Source organism: Lissotriton helveticus, chromosome 3_1 (assembly GCF_964261635.1).
Source record: "Lissotriton helveticus chromosome 3_1, aLisHel1.1, whole genome shotgun sequence".
NCBI classification, from domain to species: Eukaryota; Metazoa; Chordata; class Amphibia; order Caudata; family Salamandridae; genus Lissotriton; species Lissotriton helveticus.
In genome coordinates, this window is record NC_136061.1 from 1068160342 (window position 1) to 1068183644 (window position 23303).

General features: G+C 43.9%; 1 protein-coding gene across 1 annotated transcript in view; it reads left to right on the forward strand.

Moving 5' to 3' along the window:
• TTC21B (tetratricopeptide repeat domain 21B) overlaps window positions 1-23303 on the forward strand; it is a 557120-nt gene that overhangs the window by 183776 nt on the left and 350041 nt on the right. The window contains exons 10-12 of the mRNA XM_078683845.1: window positions 17654-17751; window positions 21353-21553; window positions 21646-21775. Of these exons, the coding sequence (XP_078539971.1) occupies window positions 17654-17751; window positions 21353-21553; window positions 21646-21775 (429 nt within the window). The remainder of the gene's footprint in view (window positions 1-17653; window positions 17752-21352; window positions 21554-21645; window positions 21776-23303) is intronic.

Consider the following 23303-nt stretch of genomic DNA (forward strand, 5'->3'; position numbering starts at 1 on the left):
CCTTTGCCTGCACCATCTCTCCCTCTGTCTTCGCCATCTCTCCCTCTGCCTGCGCCATCTCACCCTCTGCCTGCCCCATCTGTTCCTCAGCCTGCGCCATCTCAATTATTATCATGTATTTTTAATGGTATACAGCTCCTTTCTAAGATCAAGGATGAGCAGAGTGTCATCAGCATACCACATGATGTTGAAATTCTGATAGCTTACTGGTTGTTTAAACTACCAAGACTCCCCTTTTCACTGTGTATTGTGTCTCATGTTTGTATGTAATGCTGGCAATAAACGAATGGTGGGTATTGGAAATGTATTTTGGAAAGGAGTCCGGTTTCTGCATTGTAATGTAGTGGTCATTTATATGGCAACATGTCACCCTCTGCCTCCGCCATCTCTCCCTTTGCCTGTGCCAACTCACCCTCTGCCTATGCCATGTCTCTTTTTGCCTGCGCCATCTTACCCTCTGCTTGTTCCATATTTCTCTCTGCCTGCGCCATCTCTCCCTCTGCCTGTGCCATGTCTGTCTTTGCCTGCGCCATCTCACTCTCTGCTTGCACCATCTCACTCTCTGGCTGCGCCATTTCACTCTGCCTGCGTCATCTCTTCCTCTGCCTGTACCATCTCTCCCTCTGCCTGCACCATCTCTCCCTCTGCCTGCGTCATCTCTCCCTCCGCCTGTACCATCTCTCCCTGCGCCTGTGCCATCTCTATCTCTGCCTGTGCCATCTCTCCCTCTGCGTGCGCCTTCTACGAGCTGCCTGCACCATCTCTCCCTCTGTCTGCATCATCTCTCCCTCCGCCTGCACCCTCTCTCCCTCCGTGTGCGCGATCTCTTTCTGCCTGCGCCATTTCACCCTCTGCCTGCGCCATGTCAGCGTCTATCTGCTTCATCTCATCCTCTGCCTGTGCCATCTCTCCCTCTCTGTGCCATCTCTCCCTGTGCCTGCGCCATCTCTCTGCCTGTGTCATCTCACCCTCTGCCTCCGCTATCTCTCCCTCTGCCTGTGCCATGTCATTCTCTGTCGGCACTATCTCTCCTTCTGCTTGTGCCATCTTCCCTCCGCCTGCACCATCTCTCCCTCTGCCTGTACCATCTCCCCTCTTCCTGCACCATCTCTTCTTCCACTTGCGCCATCTCTCCCTTTGCCTGTGCCATCTCCCCTCTTCCTGCACCATCTCTATCTCTGCCTGCGCCATCTCTCCCTCTGTGTGCGCCTTCTACGAGCTGCCTGCGCCATCTCTCCCTCTGTCTGCATTATCTCTCCCTCCGCCTGCGCCATCTCTCCCTCCGTGTGCGCCATCTCTCTTTCTGCCTGCGCCATTTCACCCTCTGCCTGCGCCATGTCACAGTCTATCTGCTTCATCTCTCCCTCTGCCTGTGCCATCTCTCCCTCTGTCTGTGCCATCTCTCCCTGTGCCTGCGCCATCTCACCCTCTGCCTGCATCATCTCCACTCCACCTGCATCATCTCTCCCCTCTGCCTGCACCATTTCACCCTCTGCCTGCGCTGTTACCCTCTACCTGTGCCATCTCATCCTGTGCCTGTGTCATCTCTCCCTGTCTGTGCCATCTCTTCCTCTGCGTGCGCCATCTCTTCCACTGCCTACGCCATCTCTTCCTCTGCCTGCGCCATCTTCCCTTTGCCTGCACCATCTCTCCCTCTGTCTTCATAATAATTATCTAATTGTCATTATCTAGATGGCAGAGGGAGAGATGGCACAGGCACAGGATGAGATGCCACAGGTAGAGGGTAACATAGCGCAGGCAGAGGGTGAAATGGTGCAGGCAGAGGGGACAGATGATGCAAGCGGAGGGGAGATGATGCAGGCAGAGGGTGAGATGGCGCAGGCAGAGGGTGAGATGGCGCAGGCAGAGGGTGAGATGGCGCAGGCAGAGGGTGAGATGGCGCAGGCAGAGGGTGAGATGGCGCAGGCAGAGGGTGAGATGGCGCAGGCAGAGGGTGAGATGGCGCAGGCAGAGGGTGAGATGGCGCAGGCCGAGGGTGAGATGGCGCAGGCCGAGGGTGAGATGGCGCAGGCCGAGGGTGAGATGGCGCAGGCCGAGGGTGAGATGGCGCAGGCCGAGGGAGAGATGCTGCAGGCAAAGGGAGAGAGGAGCAGGCAGAGGGAGAGATAGCACAGGCATAGGTACAGATGGAGTGAGATGGCGCAGGCAGAGAGTGAGATTGCGCAAGCAGAGGGTAAGATGGCCAAGGCAGAGAGAGACATGGCACACGCAAAGGGTGAGATAGCACAGGCAAAGGGAAAGATGGCGGAGGCAGAGGGTGAGATGGCGCAAGCAGAGGGTGAGATGGCGCAAGCAGAGGGTGAGATGGCGCACGCAGAGGGAGAGATGGCGCAGGCAGAGGGAAAAATGGCGCAGGAAGAGGCAGAGATGCTGCAGGCAGAGGAAAGATGGTGCAGACAGAGGGGAGAGATGGTGCAGGCAGAGGGGATATGGCGCAAGCAGAGGGAGAGATGGTGCCGAGAGAGGGTGAGATGGCGCAGGCAGACGAAGAGATGGCGCAGCCAGAGAGTGAGATGGCACAAGCACAGAGTGAGATGGCGCAAGCAGAGGGTAAGATGGCACAGGCAGAGAGAGACATGGCACTGGCAGAGGGTGAGATGGCACAGGCAAAGGGAGAGATGGGGGAAGCAGAGGGTGAGATGGCGCAGGCAGGGGGAGAGATGTACAGGCCGAGGGAGAGATGGCGCAGGCCGAGGGAGAGTTGACGCAGGCAGAGAGTGAAATGGCGCAGTCAGAGAGTGAGATGGTGCAAGCAGAGAGTGAGATGCGCAGGCAAAGAAAGACATGGCACAGGCAGATGGAGCGATGGCGCAGGCAAAGAGAAATATGACACAAGCAGAGGGTAAGATGGCGCAGGCAGAGAGAGACATGGCACAGGCAGAAGGTGATATGGCACAGGCAAAGGGAGAGATGGCGAAGGCAGAGGATGACATATTGCCATATAAATGACCACTCCACTACAATGCAGAAACCTGACTCATTTCCAATACGCACCATTCTTTTTTTGCCAGCATTACATACAAACATGAGACACAATACACATTGAAAAGGGGAGTCTTGGTAGTTTAAACAACCAGTAAGCTATCAGAATTTCAACATCATGTGGTATGCTGATGACACTCTGCTCATCCTTTATCTTAGAAAGGAGCTGTATACCATTAAAAATACATGATAATAATTGAGATGGCGCAGGCAGAGGGTGAGATGGCGCAGGCAGAGGGTGAGATGGCGCAGGCAGAGGGAGAGATGGTGCAGGCACAGGATGAGATGGCACAGGTAGAGGGTAACATAGCGCAGGCAGAAGGTGAAATGGTGCAGGCAGAGGAGAGAGGGCGCAGGCAGATGGTGAGATGGCGCAGTCAGAGGGTGAGATGGCGCAGTCAGAGGGTGAGATGGCGCAGGCAGAGAGAGAGATGACGCAGGCCGAGGGAGAGATGCTGCAGGCGGTGGGAGAGATGGCGCAGGCAAAGAGAGAGAAGGCGCAGGCAGAGGGAGAGATAGCACAGGCATAGGGACAGATGGCGCAGGCAGAGAGTGAGATGGCGCAGGCAGAGAGTGAGATGGCGCAAGCAGAGGGTAAGATGGCGCAGGCAGAGAGTAAGATGGCGCAAGCAGAGGGTGAGATGCCGCAGGCAGAGAGACATGGCGCAGGCAGAGGGAGAGATGGCCCAGGCAGAGAGAGACATGGCGCAGGCAGAGGGAGAGATGGCACAGGCAGAGAGAAACATGGCGCAAGCAGAGGGTAAAATGGCGCAGGCACAGAGAGACATGGCACAGGCAGAGGGTGAGATGGCACAGGCAAAGGGAGAGATGGCGGAGGCAGAGGGTGAGATGGCGCCATATAAATGACCACTACATTACAATGCAGAAACCTGACCCATTTCTAAAATACATTTCCAATTTGCAGCATTACTTTTTGCCAGCATTACATCCAAACATAAGACACAATATTTTCATGAAAGAAAAAAGTATAACCAGAGGGAGATAGACTGTTAGAAGAGACAGGGGACATTATAGTAAAAGGTGCAAATATAATTCTTTAATTTACACAGACACTCTGTGTGATCCTGGACAAAAATGTTAAAACCAAACATTTACCAAAACTCATTTACCACACTAAAATAATTAAGAGACAAAACACATCCTATCTATTTCACTGCTACAATACAGTGCAGAAACATGTCATTTTCAAAATACATTTCCAATTTGCAGCATTACTTTAAGCCAGGAGGATTTATAGAGAAACTGAAGAAGGAAAAAGAACACTGTTGGACAAAAAGGAAGACCGTGAGAGACAGTGAAAGAGTGGGAGAGTGAGTAACTTCCAGATTGCAACTCATTTTTATTATTAACACAACACAACATATATTCCCGCAAATTAATAACTCGCCTTTAAAAATGCTTTGGAAGATTGAGAACAGTGCCAAAAACACACCAGATTTTCTTCAGCAGAATCTCTGAAATGTACCTCAGACACTGCAACCAAAAATGGCCCTGATTTTCTCTCATTAAACACACATATCTCTGAACATACCCAATCAAATTTCTTCCCACACAAATTCAAAACCAAACTAACATTTTAATTGGTTGTACATTTCAACACTTTCAAACTCACATAATTTTCAAACCATCCCCCACTGTTCTTTCTGCCTGTTACCATGGCAACTCTCTATAGTACACCAATCTGAACTCAAAAGGTTAAAAGTTCATCTCTCAACGTTGCAAACCAAAGCAGCAGGTGTGTTTGACCTCTCAATATTCCAGCTTATCCTGTGCAATGTTCCTTTCAATGACTTTTTCTAAACCAATAGTATTATTACTTTAAAAAAACAGTAGGATGCACCCTAGTTTTCAATCCTAAATTAACAGAAACCACCAATCATTTCTTCTTTTTCAAGAACACTGAATCTCAACCACTTTTTTTTCTAAACTCCTACTTTCAAACTGCCATTTCATTTCCACAACTCATCTGAGTACAACCACATCTGCTTGCAAGATGCTGAAAGTCTGGATAGTAGGACATAGCTATGTTTTCTGGAGTGAAAGGTATGTAGCAAATAGATGCTTTCACAACCTTGATTTACCAAATGTGGATATTATGTGGATTGGCCAGAGAGGATTGAGATGTCACCAATTGATGCCATTGGTAAAATCCTTTATGCATCTTCCACACCCTGACCTCATAATTGTGCACTGTCGTGGCCATGACCTGGGCACTTTGACTGGCGTAGGTCTGGAAATACTTTTAAAGGACACCTTTGGACAATTGATGTCACTTTTTCCAAAAACTACCTCGGTATATTCTAATATATGCCAAAGGCAAAAATGGAAATGGTCCAATCAATTTTGTCCACAGATTGAGAAAGCAAGGAAACATGTGAATAAGTCTGTTTCTGCTTTCCTCAGAGTCTACGGCATGGGTTCTATATACCACAACAACTTGTGTTACAACATGCAAGGCATTTATAGAGGAGATGGTGTACATTTCACAGATGAGGGGAACAGAATCTTCCTCTCTAACTTAAGACTCTGCATTGGTACTTACTTGTAGGTACAAAAAAACACAATGAACACAACGGCTCTTTTTAGAGCCAACTAACATCTAAACACTCAAATTTGATTTTTAACTGTATTTTTTTTATTAATTTTTAGAGAGGTCCGCGCACCGAGCACTCCTCGAGCACTCACCGTGCGCGCACCTTCCGATGTTTTTTTTTTTTCTTCTTCACCTTTGATGTCCTTCAGGGACCCCCTGAGAAGGCCTAGGGGGTCAGGGGCACTCTACCCTGCCCCCTTTTCACGTTTTCAACTTTTATTTTTCACTCTCTTCTGAAACCACAAAATGGCGGCTATAGGGTTCGCTCTCCGAGCACTCACTGTGCAATCTACAAGCACTCACCGTGCACGGACCTAGCAAATTCTCTTTTTTTTTTTTTTAAATAAACATTTTTTTCACCTTTTGGAGTCCGCCAAGGACCCCCTGAGAAGGCCTAGGGGGTCAGGGACACTCTACCCTGCCCCCTTTTCACGTTTTCAACTTTTATTTTTCACTCTCTTCTGAAACCACAAAATGGCGGCGATAGGGTTCTCTCTCCGAGCACTCACCATGCACTCTACGAGCACTCACCTTGCGCGGACCTAGCAAATTCTTTTTTTTTTTTTTAAATAAACATTTTTTTTTTTTTAACCTTTTGAAGTCCTTCAGAGAAGAGCAGTGAGGAGATGGAGAGAGTTACAAAACTGGATTGAAAAAAAGGAACTTGGAATTTCAATGAGAAAATAACAGTAAGTGAGGTAGAGTGATGGAAAAAATACGTAAAAATGAAAAGATGTCAGATACACACAGGAGAAAGTATAGTGTGAGAAGGGGAGTAACTATGTAACTGAGTAAACTTACTATGTTACACTAAAATGTTGCACTCTATACAAGTCTCACTTTATACCACAATCACTTGGCCACTACCTTATAAATTACATTTAAAAAAGTATAATTTCTCAAACAATTTTTAATTACTAAATGTAAAATTATTCTTCTGAATTTTTCGAAATTTAAAGGAACTTCTAACATTAAATCAGGAATTTCCTCATCGAAAGTCTCCCAAATAGAATCCTGGAACTCAATAAACTCCAAACATACAATTAATACAGAATCCAAAGATTGATCATAAAAATCCTCCATGCCATCTCCTCCATCAAAATGGTCTTCATCATGAGTACTGTCATCAACAGGAACATTCAAGTCCTCAATAAAAGTCGCAGAATTTTCAAGAATGACGTCAACTGACTCCTCATTCAGATCCACCATTGCTGTTAGGGTAGTATAAAAAGAGAGAGACAGAAAGACAGTGAGAGTAAGAAACTTCCACATTAAAAAACATTATCCTTATTAACTTAAAGTGTACAACATAGTTCCCCTTACAAATTAACAACTCACCTTTTAGAATGCTGTAGAAAATTTAGTACTGTGTGAATCTCACACCAGAAATTGAAATCCAAAAATTCCTCACAAATGTACCTCAGACACTACAAACACAAAATAGCCGTGTTTCCATCTCATTTTTCACACATATCCCCGTAAATAACCAATCAAATTACTTCACACACAAATTCAAAACCAAAGTAACATTTTAAATCAAAGTAACATTTTAATTGGTTCTTAATTTTTAAGAATTTCAAACTCACATAATATCCAACCTACCCCCACTGCTGTCTGCCTGTTACCATAATAACTCTCCACAAAACACCTATCTGAACCTCTTTTTTTTTGCCTGCATCCGCGCACGGTGCGCGGACCCCGCGATTAAAAAAAAAAAAAAAGTTTTTTCGACCCCCTGACAAAGCCTAGGGGGTCAAGGAGTCTCTACCCTGCCCCCTTTCCAGGTTCTAGACTTTTTTTTTTGCCAGCTTGTGCCTCGGAGACAAGATGGCGGCCAGCACTTCATGATTTCCACTGACTGGAATGTTGACAGGCGTCCAACAGCCAATCAAAATTCTGCTCGCGCACGCTAGGGTCCGCGCACGGGTGCGCGCACGGTGTCCCGCCCATAGATATATATATTTTTCAAATTCGATTTTCTCAAAAACTACTGGAGGGATTTACACCATTTAAACAAAAGGGCGATCTGCGAATCATACTCTACCATTTTGCCAAATTTCTTGTAATTCCTGTAGCCGTGTCTAATCGTCCTATGGAAAATTGCATGGGGAAAACACGTTTTGGGATCCCCTTTTTTCTCGCCCCCGCTTGACAAATCCCCCCGAGACTTTCAGGGAAGGAGCGGAGCGTAATGGGCCAAAATTTTGGAAAATTACACGCAAATTCCCCAATCGACGCCAAAGTTATTCCAAATAGAATGTTGTGGATTTCCTATGGAAACTAGGTCCTAACTATAACTACCTACTCGCGATCGCCAGTAGGTAATATGTATATGTAAATATATATATGTATATATGTATGTATGTATGTATGGATGCACAAAAATTCTCTTTCCTTCCTGGAACTATAGGGACTTGTTTTGTTATTCATTTACATCTCCTAGTCCCTAATTGGACTTGTAAGGAGACCTCCTTGTTTTTTTGGCATATATATGTATGTATATATATAATGTATATATATAATTACCTACTGGCGGTCGCCAGTAGGTATATATAGTTAGGATTTTTTCCCTATGGGATTTTTGAAAATTCTATGTCTAATAACTTTGGCGTTTGTGGACGGAATTGGCTGAAATTTTCAGGAAAATGGCACATTTTGTTTCTGAGCAGCCCCTGAAAATTTTGGGGGGGTTCGTCAAGGGGGGGCCGAGAAAAAAGGGGGGTCCCAAAACGCGTTTTTCCCATGTTAATTTCCATAGGGCGGTTGGCCTCACTTTTAGCCCGAACGGCTGAATGGATTTGCACGAAACTTGGCAAAATTGTAGGGACTGGTAGCCCGATGTGCCTTTTGTAGGTCTCAATATATGTGCTCCAGTGGATTTTGAGAAATTAACGTTTAAAAAAAATATATATCTGTAACAGCGGACCGGGCAGCGCCCCAGGACGCGTACTTTTCGCGCAATGGAGCTTTGTGAAGCGAAGCTGATTGGTTCTCCGGCGTCTGTCAACATTCCAAACAGTCCGTAGCGGCCGCCATCTTGTCTCTCGGTAGGATCGAGAGACAAGAGGAGGCCAAAGCGAAGGGGCAAATGACCATAAGGGGGCATAGTACATTGTCGCTGACCCCCTAGGTTTGATGTGGAGGTTTTAAAAGGGCCCCGCGGGGCAAAAAAAAATAAAAATAATAATAATCGAACAGCTGAATGGATTTGCACGAAACTTGGCAAAATTGTAGGGACTGGTAGCCCGATGTGCCTTTGCTAGATCTCAATATATGTGCTCCAGTGGATTTTGAGAAATTAACGTTCAAAAAAAGATATATATCTGTAACAGCGCACCGCTTCGCGTACTTTTCGCGTTACGGAGCTTTGCGAAGCGAAGCTGATTGGCTCTCCGGTGTCTGTAAACATTCCAAACAGTCCGTAGCGGCCGCCATCTTGTCTCTCGGTAGGATCGAACAGCTGAATGGATTTGCACGAAACTTGGCAAAATTGTAGGGACTGGTAGCCCGATGTGCCTTTGCTAGGTCTCAATATATGTGCTTCAGTGCATTTTGAGAAATTAACGTTCAAAAACAAGATATATATCTGTAACAGCGCTCCGCTTCGCGGAGATAAAATTATATGTGTATTACCTAGCTGTTGCTAACACCAGTTAGCGACGGCTAGTAGAAGATAGCGACCATCTTGGGCCCCACTTTGCATGTGAGTGATATTTATCACTAATGACATGCAAAGTGGGCATGCCAAGATGTTAGCGATGTTAGCGACTGTTTCCAGTCGCTATCTCCTATTATCAACTTTTGGAAATATTCGAGATAAGCGCGAATATCTCCAAAAGCTACCACCTGCCCTGAGCAGTTCTTAGCCATGTTATCCAATGGGAGGTGGATAACATGGGTAAGAGCATTAGCTCGGTAATGCATGAATATCGCTGAGTTTTCAGCGATATTAATGCATTGCGGTCGTTTTTTATCGTATTTCCGATAAACCTTGATAATAGCAAGGTTTATCTGCGATAATTTCTGACGGTAAAAAAATCGTTGCTAAGCATCGTTAGGGATAAATATCGCTTAACTTTGGTAATATGCCCCAACGTCTGTTAACGTTCGATTCGAAGGAAATCAGGAAGTGTTGAAAAACATTGTCTGCGCCATCTTGTCTTTTTTCAAATGCCACACTTTTGTCGTGCACGGCAGCCATTTTAGATGCCTTGACCAGACCCACTCTGTGCACGCTGTCGATCCTTAGCATGGCTCCCCACCCTCGCAAGCATCTCCCCCAGGCAGTGGTCACCCCCGCTCTCTGTCTTATGCATGGGTAATAAACCTCCCCCCATCTGCGCTGCTCTTCCCTGAGAATCACACCCTGTGCCCGCCCGACACCTCCCTTTCGCCCTATTCACTACCGCACCCTCTGACACTCCTTTTCCTCTGTGTCCGATTGTCCAGGCTGGTCCTAGGGTATCAGCTAGCCCTGCAGATGTAGTTTATGGCCACAGCTGTAAAGAATCACCCCTCTTCAAAGGAGTTATAGTAGATCAAGGCCCACACTCGATGAGATCCGTCACAGCAGAAGCGTTGCTATTATCTGAAAACCATCCTGTATTGTGATTGGGGAGGGGACCGAGCCTGAAGCGGAAGATTCCAGGGATGACTCTTTGTACATCAAAGTTTTTACAATTATGTGTCACATTAAAAATATATAGCACTCCGACAAAGTAGTAAGATTATAAAACTTTAATAATTTATAAATATATACAAGAAAACAAAAATAGTAATAACATATAAACATTTTTAGGGAAAAACAACGAAGTAGCGGTCGGCTGTGCGAATAGTCCCAACGCAGCACAACGTCCAGATTTCCGGCGTGGGGCGTCGCGGGGGGTGGGTCATCAGTAGCAAACTGTTGTGCGAATAGTTCCAAGGCAGCAGAACGTGCTGAAATCTAGATGACACGAAAGTGATGTCTAGTAAGTTGCCACCCAGCAAATAACGGCATGGGGCGTCGCGGGGGGTGGGTCATCAGTAGCAAACTGTTGCGCGAATAGTTCCAAGGCAGCAGAACGCTGGCACCAAGGTGATGTCCAGTAAGTTGCCGCACTGGTTTTGGTATCCTACAATGCTGCTCCGAATAAGGGCATGGGGCGCCCCGGGGGAGGCGGCGTGAACGGGCCTCTCCAGGTGGAGTGTCATCTGTTGTAGTGGGGCGCCCCTTTACCGTTTCAGTTGCCATTCCGTCTGTTTTTGGTCCACTGTGTCAAAAGCCGCAATTCAGCTGAGTTGCGCCCACTCTTGCGGTGCAGCGATAGGCGGCTGTCACAGGACTCTCAAAATGGCGGCAGGCTGTTTCCTTTTTGGGCCTGGTCCACTGAAATGGCCCTGGGACACCTTGGAAATCGGACGCTTGTCTGCTAGGTCTTGGACCCCATTCTCGAAAGCGTCCCCTCCGCCTTGAGAATTCATCAAAAGTTTTGGGGGCTCCGACTCCTGCAGGCTTCTGGTGGGGAGCGGCTGCCATGATTGCTCGCGGAATGACCACGACTGAGCTAGGAGATGGTGGTGCTCTCATGCTGACGCCAGCTTCAGTCTGAAACATCCAGAAACAAGGTGGGGCTTTCATCGTTTGGGAAAAAAAAAAAGTTTTCATCCAATGAAAAGTGTTGTTTTTAGGTCACATGATCAAGCCTTCCATCATTAGGAAACCAAAAGTAAAATGAACCAATGAAAAGTTTTATAAACAAGTCACATGACCTGTTATGCGGCATAGGGTGTAAAATGCGGAGAAAATACGTTGGCACGTGAGGCGGCGTCAGTAGCGGACCGATGTGCGAATAGGCCGAAGGCAATACAACGCGCCAAGATCCGGATGGCACCGAGGTGGTGTCATAGTTGAGAGTTCTGAGCAGCGGTTGTAACACTGTCTGAAGCTTATTTGCAGCTGCTGCAGCTTCACTACGCGCCAAGATCCGGATGGCACCGAGGTGGTGTCTAGTAAGGTGCACTGGTGTGGCCATCCTACAATGCTGAAAGTCGGCGTGGGGCGCCCCGTTGGCTTGTGAGTTTGCGTCAGTAGCGGACCGATGTGCGAATAGGCCGAAGGCAGCACAACGCGCCAAGATCCGGATGGCACCGAGGTGGTGTCTAGTAAGTTGCCGCACTGGTGTGGCCATCCAACAATGCTGAAAGTCGGCGTGGGGCGCCCCGTTGGCCTGTGAGTTTGCGTCAGTAGCGGACCGATGTGCGAATAGGCCGAAGGCAGCACAACGCGCCAAGATCCGGATGGCACCGAGGTGGTGTCTAGTAAGTTGCCGCACTGGTGTGGCCATCCTACAATGCTGAAAGTCGGCGTGGGGCGCCCCGTTGGCCTGTGAGATGGCGTCAGTAGCGGACCGATGTGTGAATGGGGCCGAAGGCAGCGCAACAATATTTTCGGAATAGAAGACACCACTAGGCGCTGAGATGCCAAGATCCGGATGGCACCGAGGTGGTGTGTAGCAAGTTGCCGCACTGGTGTGGCCATCCTACAATGCTGAAAGTCGGCGTGGGGCGCCCCGTTGGCCTGTGAGTTTGCGTCAGTAGCGGACCGATGTGCGAATAGGCCGAAGGCAGCACAACGCGCCAAGATCCGGATGGCACCGAGGTGGTGTCTAGCAAGTTGTGGCACTGGTGTGGCCATCGTACAATGGTAAAAGTCGGCGTGGGGCGCCCTGTTGGCCTGTGAGATGGTGTCAGTAGCGGACTGATGTGTGAATGGGGCCAAAGGCAGCGCAACAATATTTTCTACAATATTTTCGGAGTAGAAGACACCACAAGGCGCTGAGATGCCAAGATCCGGATGGCACCGAGGTGATGTCTAAGTTGCGGACCGATGTGCGAATGGGGCCAAAGGCAGCGCAACAATATTTTCTGAAGAGAATACACCACAAGGCGCTGAGATGCCAAGATCCGGATGGCACCGAGGTGATGTCTAAGTTGCGGACCGATGTGCGAATGGGGCCAAAGGTAGCGTAACAAGATTTTCTGTATGGAAGATACCACTAGGCGTTGAGATGCCAAGATTCGGATGGCACCGAGGTGATGTCTAGCAAGTTGTGCCACTGGTGTGGCCATCGTACAATGGTAAAAGTCGGCGTGGGGCGCGCTATTGGCCTGTGAGATGGTGTCAGTAGCGGACTGATGTGCGAATGGGGCCAAAGGCAGCGCAACAATATTTTCTGACTGACACCACAAGGCGCTGAGATGCCAAGATCCGGATGGCACCGAGGTGATGTCTAAGTTGCGGACTGATGTGCGAATGGGGCCAAAGGCAGCGTAACAATATTTTCTGTATGGAAGATACCACTAGGCGTTGAGATGCCAAGATTCGGATGGCACCGAGGTGATGTCTAGCAAGTTGGTGTGGTCATCCTACAATGCTGAAACTCGGCGTGGGTCACCCCATTAGCCTGTGAGATGGCGTCAGTAGCGGACCGATGTGCGAATAGGCCGAAGGCAGCACAACGCGCCAAGATCCGGATGTCACCGTGGTGGTTTCATAGTTGAGAGGCACTTCATCTGCAGTGGGGCGCCGAGATCCGGATGGCACCGAGGTGATGTCTAGCAAGTTGCTGTACTGGTGTGGTCATCCTACAATGCTGAAATGTAGTGGGGCGCCCATTTACCGTTTCAGTTGCCATTCAGCTGAGTTTCGGCTGCTCTTGATGCTACAGCGACAGGCGGCTGCAAGAGGACTCTCAAAATGGCGGCCTGTTCTTTGGATTTGGGCCTGGTCCACTAAAATGGCCCTGGGACACCTTAGAACTCGGACGCTCGATTTTTTTTTTCCTTTCCTGTACATGCAAAAAAAGGTAAATGCCCGGTACGTTACACGCTTCATCTGCCACGATGAACTCTCCAGAGGAACCGAAAAAAAATATAGTTGTGGTAACTATACCATGCATAGTCATATGGAGAGGTGGCACCAATTAATTATAGTGCTGCATAAAAGAGAGATTTGGAGGAGAACCCCTGACCTGCTAGTACATTCATCAAAGAAGTGGCACTGAGAGCTTCAGAGGCAAGGGAAACGGTCCCAAATATTTAGAAGAACTTTGGAAAGATTAAAATGACATGTTTAGATTGTGGTAAATTAATTTCATGTGGACAGATGAGTGTTACTCTAATAAATACAGCATATGAACATCATCATAGTCGATGGTTGGTAGAGACATTTTGACTATATCCTGGACCTGCCCGTCCTCGCCCAAAATGGCGCCGGAATAAATGGGACTCGTAACTCCTTGTTGTGTACTGGTTGCAGAACCTTGAAATCACGAGATACGTATGCAGTTTTGAAGCACATGGCGGGCGGGGACGAGAATTGATTGAATATTTCGACATCCCTATTGATATTAAGTTCTGATGTGTTATTGATTACTGTACTGTTGAAAATTCGAATTAACGTCACCCATGGTACTTGCCCGCAAATGTATATCTAGATAATTTTATTGTAACTGGCCCTGTCGTATTTTAATTATAAAATGTACGTCCACCGATTCCGTAACTGTTAGACACCTTAGTTCTTGCAACCTAATGGCCCGCCCGTTACGTTCCTCTACAGTGTAAATGTCTATTCATCATATACGATTACAGTTTGCTCCGTGGCAGGCCCACGTGGTTATAGGCTCGTATTTGTATAATGAAATTTTCACAATAAAGGTTTTTAAAAGAAAACATGGTAGTAGTATATACATTGGTAAAGTTTTTAATAATAGTCACTGTTTTAGAATCATTAAAAGGCAAGTGAAATAAAGCAGACCAATTACATGAAGGGTAAAAGGTATAATACGAAGGAACGCAGTAAAGATAAATGGTCAAGGGCTGTTGTGTTTTCTATTCCTGCAACATAAAGTGATCGATAAGAATCTCATATTCAGGCGTATCGGCGACTAAGACAGCAGGTCGACCCTCTTTTGCTCAACGGCTCCGTCATGGGACGAAGAAACGCTCTTTTTCTCGAAAAAAGAATATATTTTACTTGCAGGACAGTTGTAAAATTTCCGGGAAAGTACATTAGCCTGGAACATTATAACATATATTTAAGAAAAAATAATGTTCGGAAGTAATTAAAAGCGTAATTTTTAGGTGATATGACCAAGGCTTTCATCATTAGAATAAGAAAAGTAAAATGAACCAATGAAAAGTTTTATTAACAAGTCACATGACTTGTTATGCTTACGTTACGCGCTGCGCGCCCCGGATGACTTCCGGATGCGCTAACGCGGCGCGTCATATGATGCATTACGCGACAACGCAGGTCCAGAATATAGTCAAAATGTCTCCACCAACCAGCGGTCGAAACACAACCCCTTTCAGCAGGCTAAATAGTTCTGTTAAATGACAACAGAAGGGACAGGCAACAAGAACCATCAGTCAAAGAGGGGAGGGCTAGTTCTTCTCTACCGGGTTACATTGGGGCGCTACCGGAACTGATCGAATTGGTAGTCTACAGTGTTTCTGGATGTTTCAGACTGAAGCTGGGGTTAGCATGAGAGCACCACCATTTCGTAGCTCCGTTGTGGCCATTCCGCAACCAATCATGGCAGCCGCTCTTTATCGTTATTTTGGGCGGGGTGGGTGGCGGAGCCGAGCTGTTTTGCAGCCATCATTGTGTGGAGTTCAGTTCATCTCACTAGTTTTGTATTTGTCATGAGGGGTTGTTCCTAATGTTTCTATTTTAGCGAGGTCAAAAAGAGATCCCATTAGTGGCCTACCGATTTTACTCGATTCCTTTTCTTTTTTTTTACACGATTTTTCGTTATCTGCAAAGACTAAACAGAGTATTGCGACTCTGTGTTTGTTTGTAAATAGAGAATGAACCAAAGAGAACTAATTCTAAAACAGTAAATACTTGGATAACAATCAATCAAATGGAGAGAGAAGCAGGCACGACGGATTACAACGGGGGCAAAGGCCTGCGTTAACTACCTTTCACTATCTGCAAAGAGAGAGTACTCCTAATAGAAATGGGGGGGGGGGGCACCATTCAAAGCAGATCAGTGTGCATAAACACGAAAATGTTTTCACTTACCACGTACTTGACATTCGACAGCTTATGATATTTGCTATTAAAAAACCATTGAAATTCACTGAAAAAACCATAGGTTATAGACCATATATAGTTAGGAATTAGCATTTACTAAACCTTGAAAATTCACTGAAAAAACCATAGGTTATAGACCATATATAGTTAGGAATTAGCATTTAAAAAACCTTATTTTACTCACACAAAACCATTGAAATTCCATATATAGTTAGTTGCACTAACTATATATCGCGCACCCGCAATCCACTGCTGATGATGTCACATATTACATCATTCATGACATGGTCAGTGACATCACTGATGACATCACTGATGACATCTCAAATGACATCACTGATGACATCACTGATGACATCATCCAGTGACTGTGTGTTTCTGTAAAGTTTAAATATGTTTTACATATTGAAGAATGAGTAGATGTATAACTGTCTGGACGAAGGATTTAGTAGGTGCATGACTGAATGTATGAGTGAGTGATTAAATGTGTCTCACTGAGTGCATGGGTTAGTGACTAAACTGTCTTAATTTGTGCATCATTATGTCTGTTGTTCTGTAAACTGCTGCATGTGTTGATCAGTAGCTATATGATTAACTATATGGGTTATTGATTGATTGTCCAAGTATTTGTATGGGAGACTGAGTGTGTGTGTGGCTGGCTGGGAGGTGTGTGACTCTGTGCAGATCAATGTGTACTTGTATCAATGATTGTATAAGAAAGTAAGTATGTGTTAGTATATGTTTGAAAATGTAAGGTGCTCTATGTTTAACTGTATAGACAAGAAAATGGAAGTGTGATTGATTCTTTACAGGACTGACTAGGTGTGTGAATAACTCCATGGATGAGTGGCAGAGTGTGAGTGTCTGTATAGGTGTATGAGTGCATATGATAGTGTTGTAAAGATGAGTGATTGTATGTATGAATGATTGTATGGGTGAATGAGTGAATGTGTGTGTAGACGTAGGAATCAGTGAGTACGTATGTAGTAACTAGTATTGGTGTGTCAATGGTTTCAAAAATTATACTCTGTATTTAACACTGGGTGAAACAGAGGTTATATTAAAATGTGAGGAGATGCATTGTATTGTCACATGAATGATATCATCAGTGATGTGGTCATTGATGTAAAATGAGATGTCATCAGTGATGTCATTTGAGATGTCATCAGTGATGTCATCAGTGATGTCACTGACCATGTCATGAATGATGTAATATGTGACATCATCAGCAGTGGATTGCGGGTGCGCGATATATAGTTAGTGCAACTAACTATATATGGAATTTCAATGGTTTTGTGTGAGTAAAATAAGGTTTTTTAAATGCTAATTCCTAACTATATATGGTCTATAACCTATGGTTTTTTCAGTGAATTTTCAAGGTTTAGTAAATGCTAATTCCTAACTATATATGGTCTATAACCTATGGTTTTTTCAGTGAATGTATATATGATTGAGTGTGTGTATATGTGTGTATATATTTATATATATATATATAGTCACATAAAAACATTAAAAAAAAATAAACATGTTGGCAGATTGGATGACAGTCAGGTGTATATTTATTGGTCTCAAGATCATATTGGAAAAAGAAATAACAAAGCAAGGCCACTTCAGAAACCAGTGATAACGTTTTGGGCAAATATCTTTCCTTGCACCCTATTATTCAATTTGTTGGTGAGCAACTACGTTGTGGAGATACTGTTGCAATGAATCGGGAAGTTTACGCTTAATGCAGTGAGTATTTATCTACAACTACCTCAAACTAGCTACAAATTCAAGATATGATTGATGTTTGGATTCAAAGATTATATGACTGGTGGGGATATGAAACTGCATACAGCTTTTCTGTGCTTAAAATATTTGAATAGCATGAGCGGTGTTTAAAAACTTACCAAAACGGATGCACGTTTTTTTGGGCTCAGACTAGTATTCATCTTAGTAAATTTGTGTTGTAGGAATAATACGATGCCAACTTTTAGAAGGACAATTGCAAGAAGCAGATCAGCAGCTGGAGTTCCTGACTGAAATTCAGCAATCAATTGGAAAATCAGGGGTGAGTAGTTTTCATCACTTCCAAATATTAAACAATAAAACAAGAAGTGTCAGGCCCCATCCATGTGACAGTGGGGCAAGCGGGTGCTGCTGTTCCCTAAACATCATGGTTGAGGTAATTCATCACTGATGTCCTTGAGCAACTTTTACTATGGCTCGCCAAAGTGATCCAAGTACAACCCTTTCTACACTTGGCTCTCAGGGTAGCGAAGGTTTAGTTGTTCTAGAGAGCATCTCTTGGTGCTTGTGAAAGGAAAACAAAATACTTTTTATTTCTCTTTTTATTTGGATCTTCTTTGATCACTTTCTGGGTATCTTCATTGCTGGGGAGAGGACAGTGACATTTAAAACGAAACAATGATCCTAGTTGGATAACCAGAGACCTATCCGATCCTCTATAATAAACATTGATTAAACTCTGGATGAATTATTTCAATATGATTCTGTTACTGGCATCATGAATACTGTTGATGAGCGTTCAGAATACTTTAATTACCTCCTACCCCTATTATGTTACCACTTGATCCCAGGGTTGACTAGGTCACGTTCAGGTGCTTTAAAAAGATTCCAGTGTGTTTCCCTATGTTTTATTGAAGTTGAGCAAGCCTTAGTAACTTCCTTCAAAGTGCTTCTTCCCCTGGGTTAAGAGCTAGCATATTACATGGATAATAGACAGTTTAATGAGGGTACAGTCGTTGGTCACTATTGACCAGCAATTGCTGTAATACCACAATTCATAAAGTTGTTTATATTTTCACACATTTATCAGTTTAGTTTTAAAAGTCTATATTTATGTAGATGGAGGTAGTTAGTCCCTGGTAGATGGTGGTAATTCCTCCAAAGAGCTTCTTCTCCCATGTTCAGAACCAGCATAAGGAGCAGGCAAAAGAGAAGTAAACTACGACTGACTGGCAGTAATAACCATGGAAGTGCTATTGCCGTAGTAACAAACTTCTTTCAAATGTTTGGTAATCATTGTCATTTTTAGATGTGCATGTTCACATATATAGTGGAAGTACTACTTAACCGTGAGAAACATTTCCACGCTATAATTTTATTTTGTCTAGATAAGTAACAGTGAGAAGATGAAACTTGATTTCTAGATATTATTTTGTCTGTTCTTCTCGGGAATGCAGTTGTCACTGGTTAATGCCAGTGTTTTAGGATTAATCCAGTACAGTGCATTATACGGTCGATCTTAAGGGGCTTTTATAATACATTTACATAAGTTGAACCATCATGTGGAAAAGCTTATGGTTTGTGGAAGTCCATCCGTTTTCTTGAGGTATTGTTTGCCTAATTTGAATAAAACAAATCTCTTTCCAGTTTGACATTTTCAGGTCTTCAGCTCTCATCTGGAAGGCCTTATTGATGGAGTTAAATCAGTTATCACGTAATTTTTTTTTAATACAATGCCATTCTAAAATGTTGACCTGCAACATCTTGCACTGTCTTTCGCAGATACCTAGCTCTGAGAGTTTCTTGTTAGTCTCTTAAGTTGATTAAATTATATTGGTGTCTTAGAGAGCACAAGAATCTTGAATACTTTTTGTGGGGGAAAGTAGCTATGGAAAAGGTAACTGCTCAAAATCTTGCATAGCCTCTTAAACATTTACAAATAGTGATACTCTGCTCAGTTACATTCAAGGGAGTTCCTTCTGTGGGCCCACGTGTGTAATTTGTGAAATAAGTGCTGTCTTTGGCAGTATATTGAGTTATCCCTGTTCAGAATTTGAAACTCTCAAACATTATTCATTCTACTCTCCTTATTAAAAATTCATGTGCTTTGTGAGCTGCAAAGAGTGACCCCATCCCAGACCTGCAGTTCAAATAGCATTCAGTGACGTAATCTGTATCTGGCATCCATTCGGCCACGTATATATAGTCTTCCAGAGCAGTTCGTGTTCTTCCTTTTCTTCCTTCACTCTCCAATGACGTCTTCAACATATTACAGTAAAACACATCTTTTGTGGCTTATGCAATCTTCGTGTTTTCCTCTCTATTAGAAATACCATCTTGCCTAGGGAAACATCTTTTACAAAGAAACTTTTACAACGCACTGCTTTTACAACGCAGGTTTTACAACGAAAACCATTACAACGCATTGCGCTGGGGGGCGCTCTAGGATAGGGAATAGATTTAATTTACTATCCAACACCTTCCCTAGTGTCCACGGGGACTGGAGTTGGAATAGTAAATTAAACTATTCACTATCCAGCACCCCAAAGCGCTATCTGTTGTAAAGGTTTGCGTTGTAAAAACTGCGTTGTAACGTCATACATCCTCTTGCCTAATATGTTAACATTACTGCCATTCAGTGTTTCTCACAGAATTTCGACAGTCCTAGTCTTTCTACCAGTCCTATTCCTCCTTATGACTTCCTGCTTCTAAAGTTTAGTTCCCAGTTGTCACTGCAGATCTATGGACATATGTGATGGCAAATGTACTTGGGCTCTAGTATTCGATGTTGTGAAAATAATAAGTCACAGGCTAGTGACTTGGTGAAAGGAGGGTGATTTATTGGCCAAGAGTAATGAAGTCTTTGAAATATCTTCCCTCTTTACTTTCCGTCTGGGTTATAACTCATTTTCAGGCGGGGGCCTGTAAACTTCCATTTAATTTGAATTATGCAGAAATATGAATAGTTATGTTGCCCCAACCGGTTGCCAAAAATGTCAATGATACACTTGCATAAAGCTAGAGCCTGTCCCTATACCCTGAGTCAGACGGAAATGGCGGCTGAAAAAAAAACATTTCAAAAAAGGAAATCAATAAATCCTAGATGGGTTGTTTTACTGTCCACGTTTCTGTTTCTCGGAGAGCATGTAAAAAGTGAAAGGCTGCTATTGGTACGCACTTGTGGCTGTGATCTACGGTCATCCCTCACTTTTCACACACAAATAATTGCCTACGCATAACATGTTCATAATTTTAATATGCTAAACAGGATAACGTCCCTCTTTCAGTTACCGTTTTCACTTCCAGGAAATTCTAAACCAAATTCCTCATTTGAGGGTAAAAAACACTAACGTAATTTACAGAAGATGAATAGAACATCAAATATTCTTTCCATGTTTGTATGTGGAATATTTATTATATTTACTCATTTTATATGGCGGTCACACAGTCATCGGGTGGCCTCAAGCCATAACACAATCACATATACATCCCTTACATAAAGTTGATGAGTTTGAATTGTTGCTGATAACACCGTAATGATTCCACATCTTCTTGAAGTAAACTTTTTGATTCATTAATTTGTGTTCATTATTCATTGAAAGCTGTGCCCTCTTACATGCGGGTGGCTGCAGATATAGGTTTCCTTTGCAGAATGTGCTGCCGGAAGTGGTCTTACATTTGCTTGCAGTGTTAATTGCTTATTTGCTCCTATCTATGAAGATGTGTGTGATTGTGCACAGGTAACTGGAAGGGGGTTGTGTTGGGATGAATATGGGCATTTTGGAGTAGGGCTGCAGACACTCTAGGGCTGGACCTGACCATAGTGAATTAAAATATAGAGTAACTGTTTTCAATGTTTGAGAAATCAGAAGGTGGAAGTCAAAGTAATACATTTGTCCATCTTATTTTTTCTTTTTACATAGGAGCTGTCGTTTTTGCGTGCAGTTCTTGCAATGAAAAAACATAAAAGGCAAGAGGAGGTTATTCATTTACTAAATGATGTCCTGGACACACACTTTTCTGCTTTGCAAGGCCTCCCCCTGGGGATACAGTATTTTGAGAAATTAAATCCCGATTTCTTGCTGGAAATTATTAGGGAGTATCTTAATTTCTGTCCTAAACAGGTACGTTTTAATACCTATTAAATTTACCTCTACCATGTTTGCCACTTATTTCAATGTATTTCTCTAGATGCCACCTTTTGGTTTTTTTTCAGCCTTCGGCCCCAGGGCAACCTGTTTCTCCATTATTAAGACACTGCGCCTCTGTTTTGGAGACAATAGTTAAAACAGTACCAGGTCTTTTACAGGCTGTTTTTCTGATTGCAAAGGTGAAGTATTTGGCAGGTACGTGTTGTTTATCAATTAAATATATAATTTTGCAGCAAGTTTTCTATTCATGTGTAGTGTGTATTTGTTATATTGGGGTGCTGTTTTTTTCATGTTCTTAGCTTCGTTGGTAGAGACTCTGTAATAACACTCTTAAATGCCACTATAGGCCACATGTATCAAATAAGCATTTTGCAATTACCAAATAGCGATTTCTTCCGAATCGCTATTTGGTAATCGCAAAATGCTATGGTTGTAAGGAATTGCCAGAGATTTTGCGATTTCTTAATATTACCTAATAGAGATTTGGTAAATAGCAAATCACTATTCGGTAATTACTCCATTCATTCCTATGGGCCAAAAGGCCCATAGGTGTTAATGGTTTTGCATTAGCTAATTTGCGATTACTTAATTAGTAATCACAAATTAGGTCATGCAAAGACAAGGGTGCCCGGGCCCCTAAGGCACTCACAAAAAGTAAATGTGCACATGTAAAATGAACTTAAGCCCTAGGGGCGTGTGTGCGCGCTACATGGCACTCTGAAAAATGCAGTTTTGTGCATTTTTCAAAGTTTGCATGTGGTTACCATAAAAAGAATTACTTATTAGTAATTGCATTTTCCTAAATGCACAGTTTTCATTTGGAAAATGCTTCATACTTGTGCTAAGGGAATCACAATTTGCCCGAGTAGGAGAGTCTGGCTGTGGTGTGGGCCTGCAAACATTTTCATGTATTCCTCTACGGAAAACAATTCAGTCATCACCGATCACCAGGTGTTGCTTACAGTTTTTCTAAGCCCGAAGGCTAGGATGCCCCATCGCTTCGAGAGGTGGGGGTTAAGTCTTCAAGAGTATGACTATGATTGTGCACAAATCGGGGAAGGATCACAATCTTGCAGATTACTTTGTACAAATGCCGCCACCTAGTAACAGTTTGACCTCAATTCAGTTTATTTTATTTTGCAGAGTTACTTAAAACCAATGCAATGTATGCGTAACATAAAACCATCTGTGAAATATTAATTCGTGATAATAAAATTTCAGCATAGATAAAATAAAAAATGTTTCTGTTACTTACAAGTTAAAAGATACAGATTTAAACATGGAAGAGCTGCCAATATAAGCTAACCCGTCATTGCAGCGATTGTCACTCCCCCTGTGAAAATAGATAATACAAAGTCTCCTTTCCCCCAAGATAGCTTTAGTGACAGTTTGGCATTTTTGCTCTGGCCGCTTCAAGAAATCTGACTAGTCTGGAATTCAATTGAGGTGATGCTGGGTCAAAGCAAGCCACAACTGCTTGCCTACTTGTCCGAATTTCCCTTTGATTAAAGGGGATCTCTAGCAGTTGACTCCTTTCTTGAAGCATCTCTGTGCAAGAGTAAATGGTGTGAATGATGTCGCCCTGGCCATTTTTGCACAAAATGCAAACTGTAAAAGTCTGCACCCTTTTCTATGGTGGAAGATGCTGAATGCATGGTATCACTCTGAGTCATAGCTTTAGAAATTTTTATTTCTGTGCTTTTGGATAGCCCAGGTTAAAATA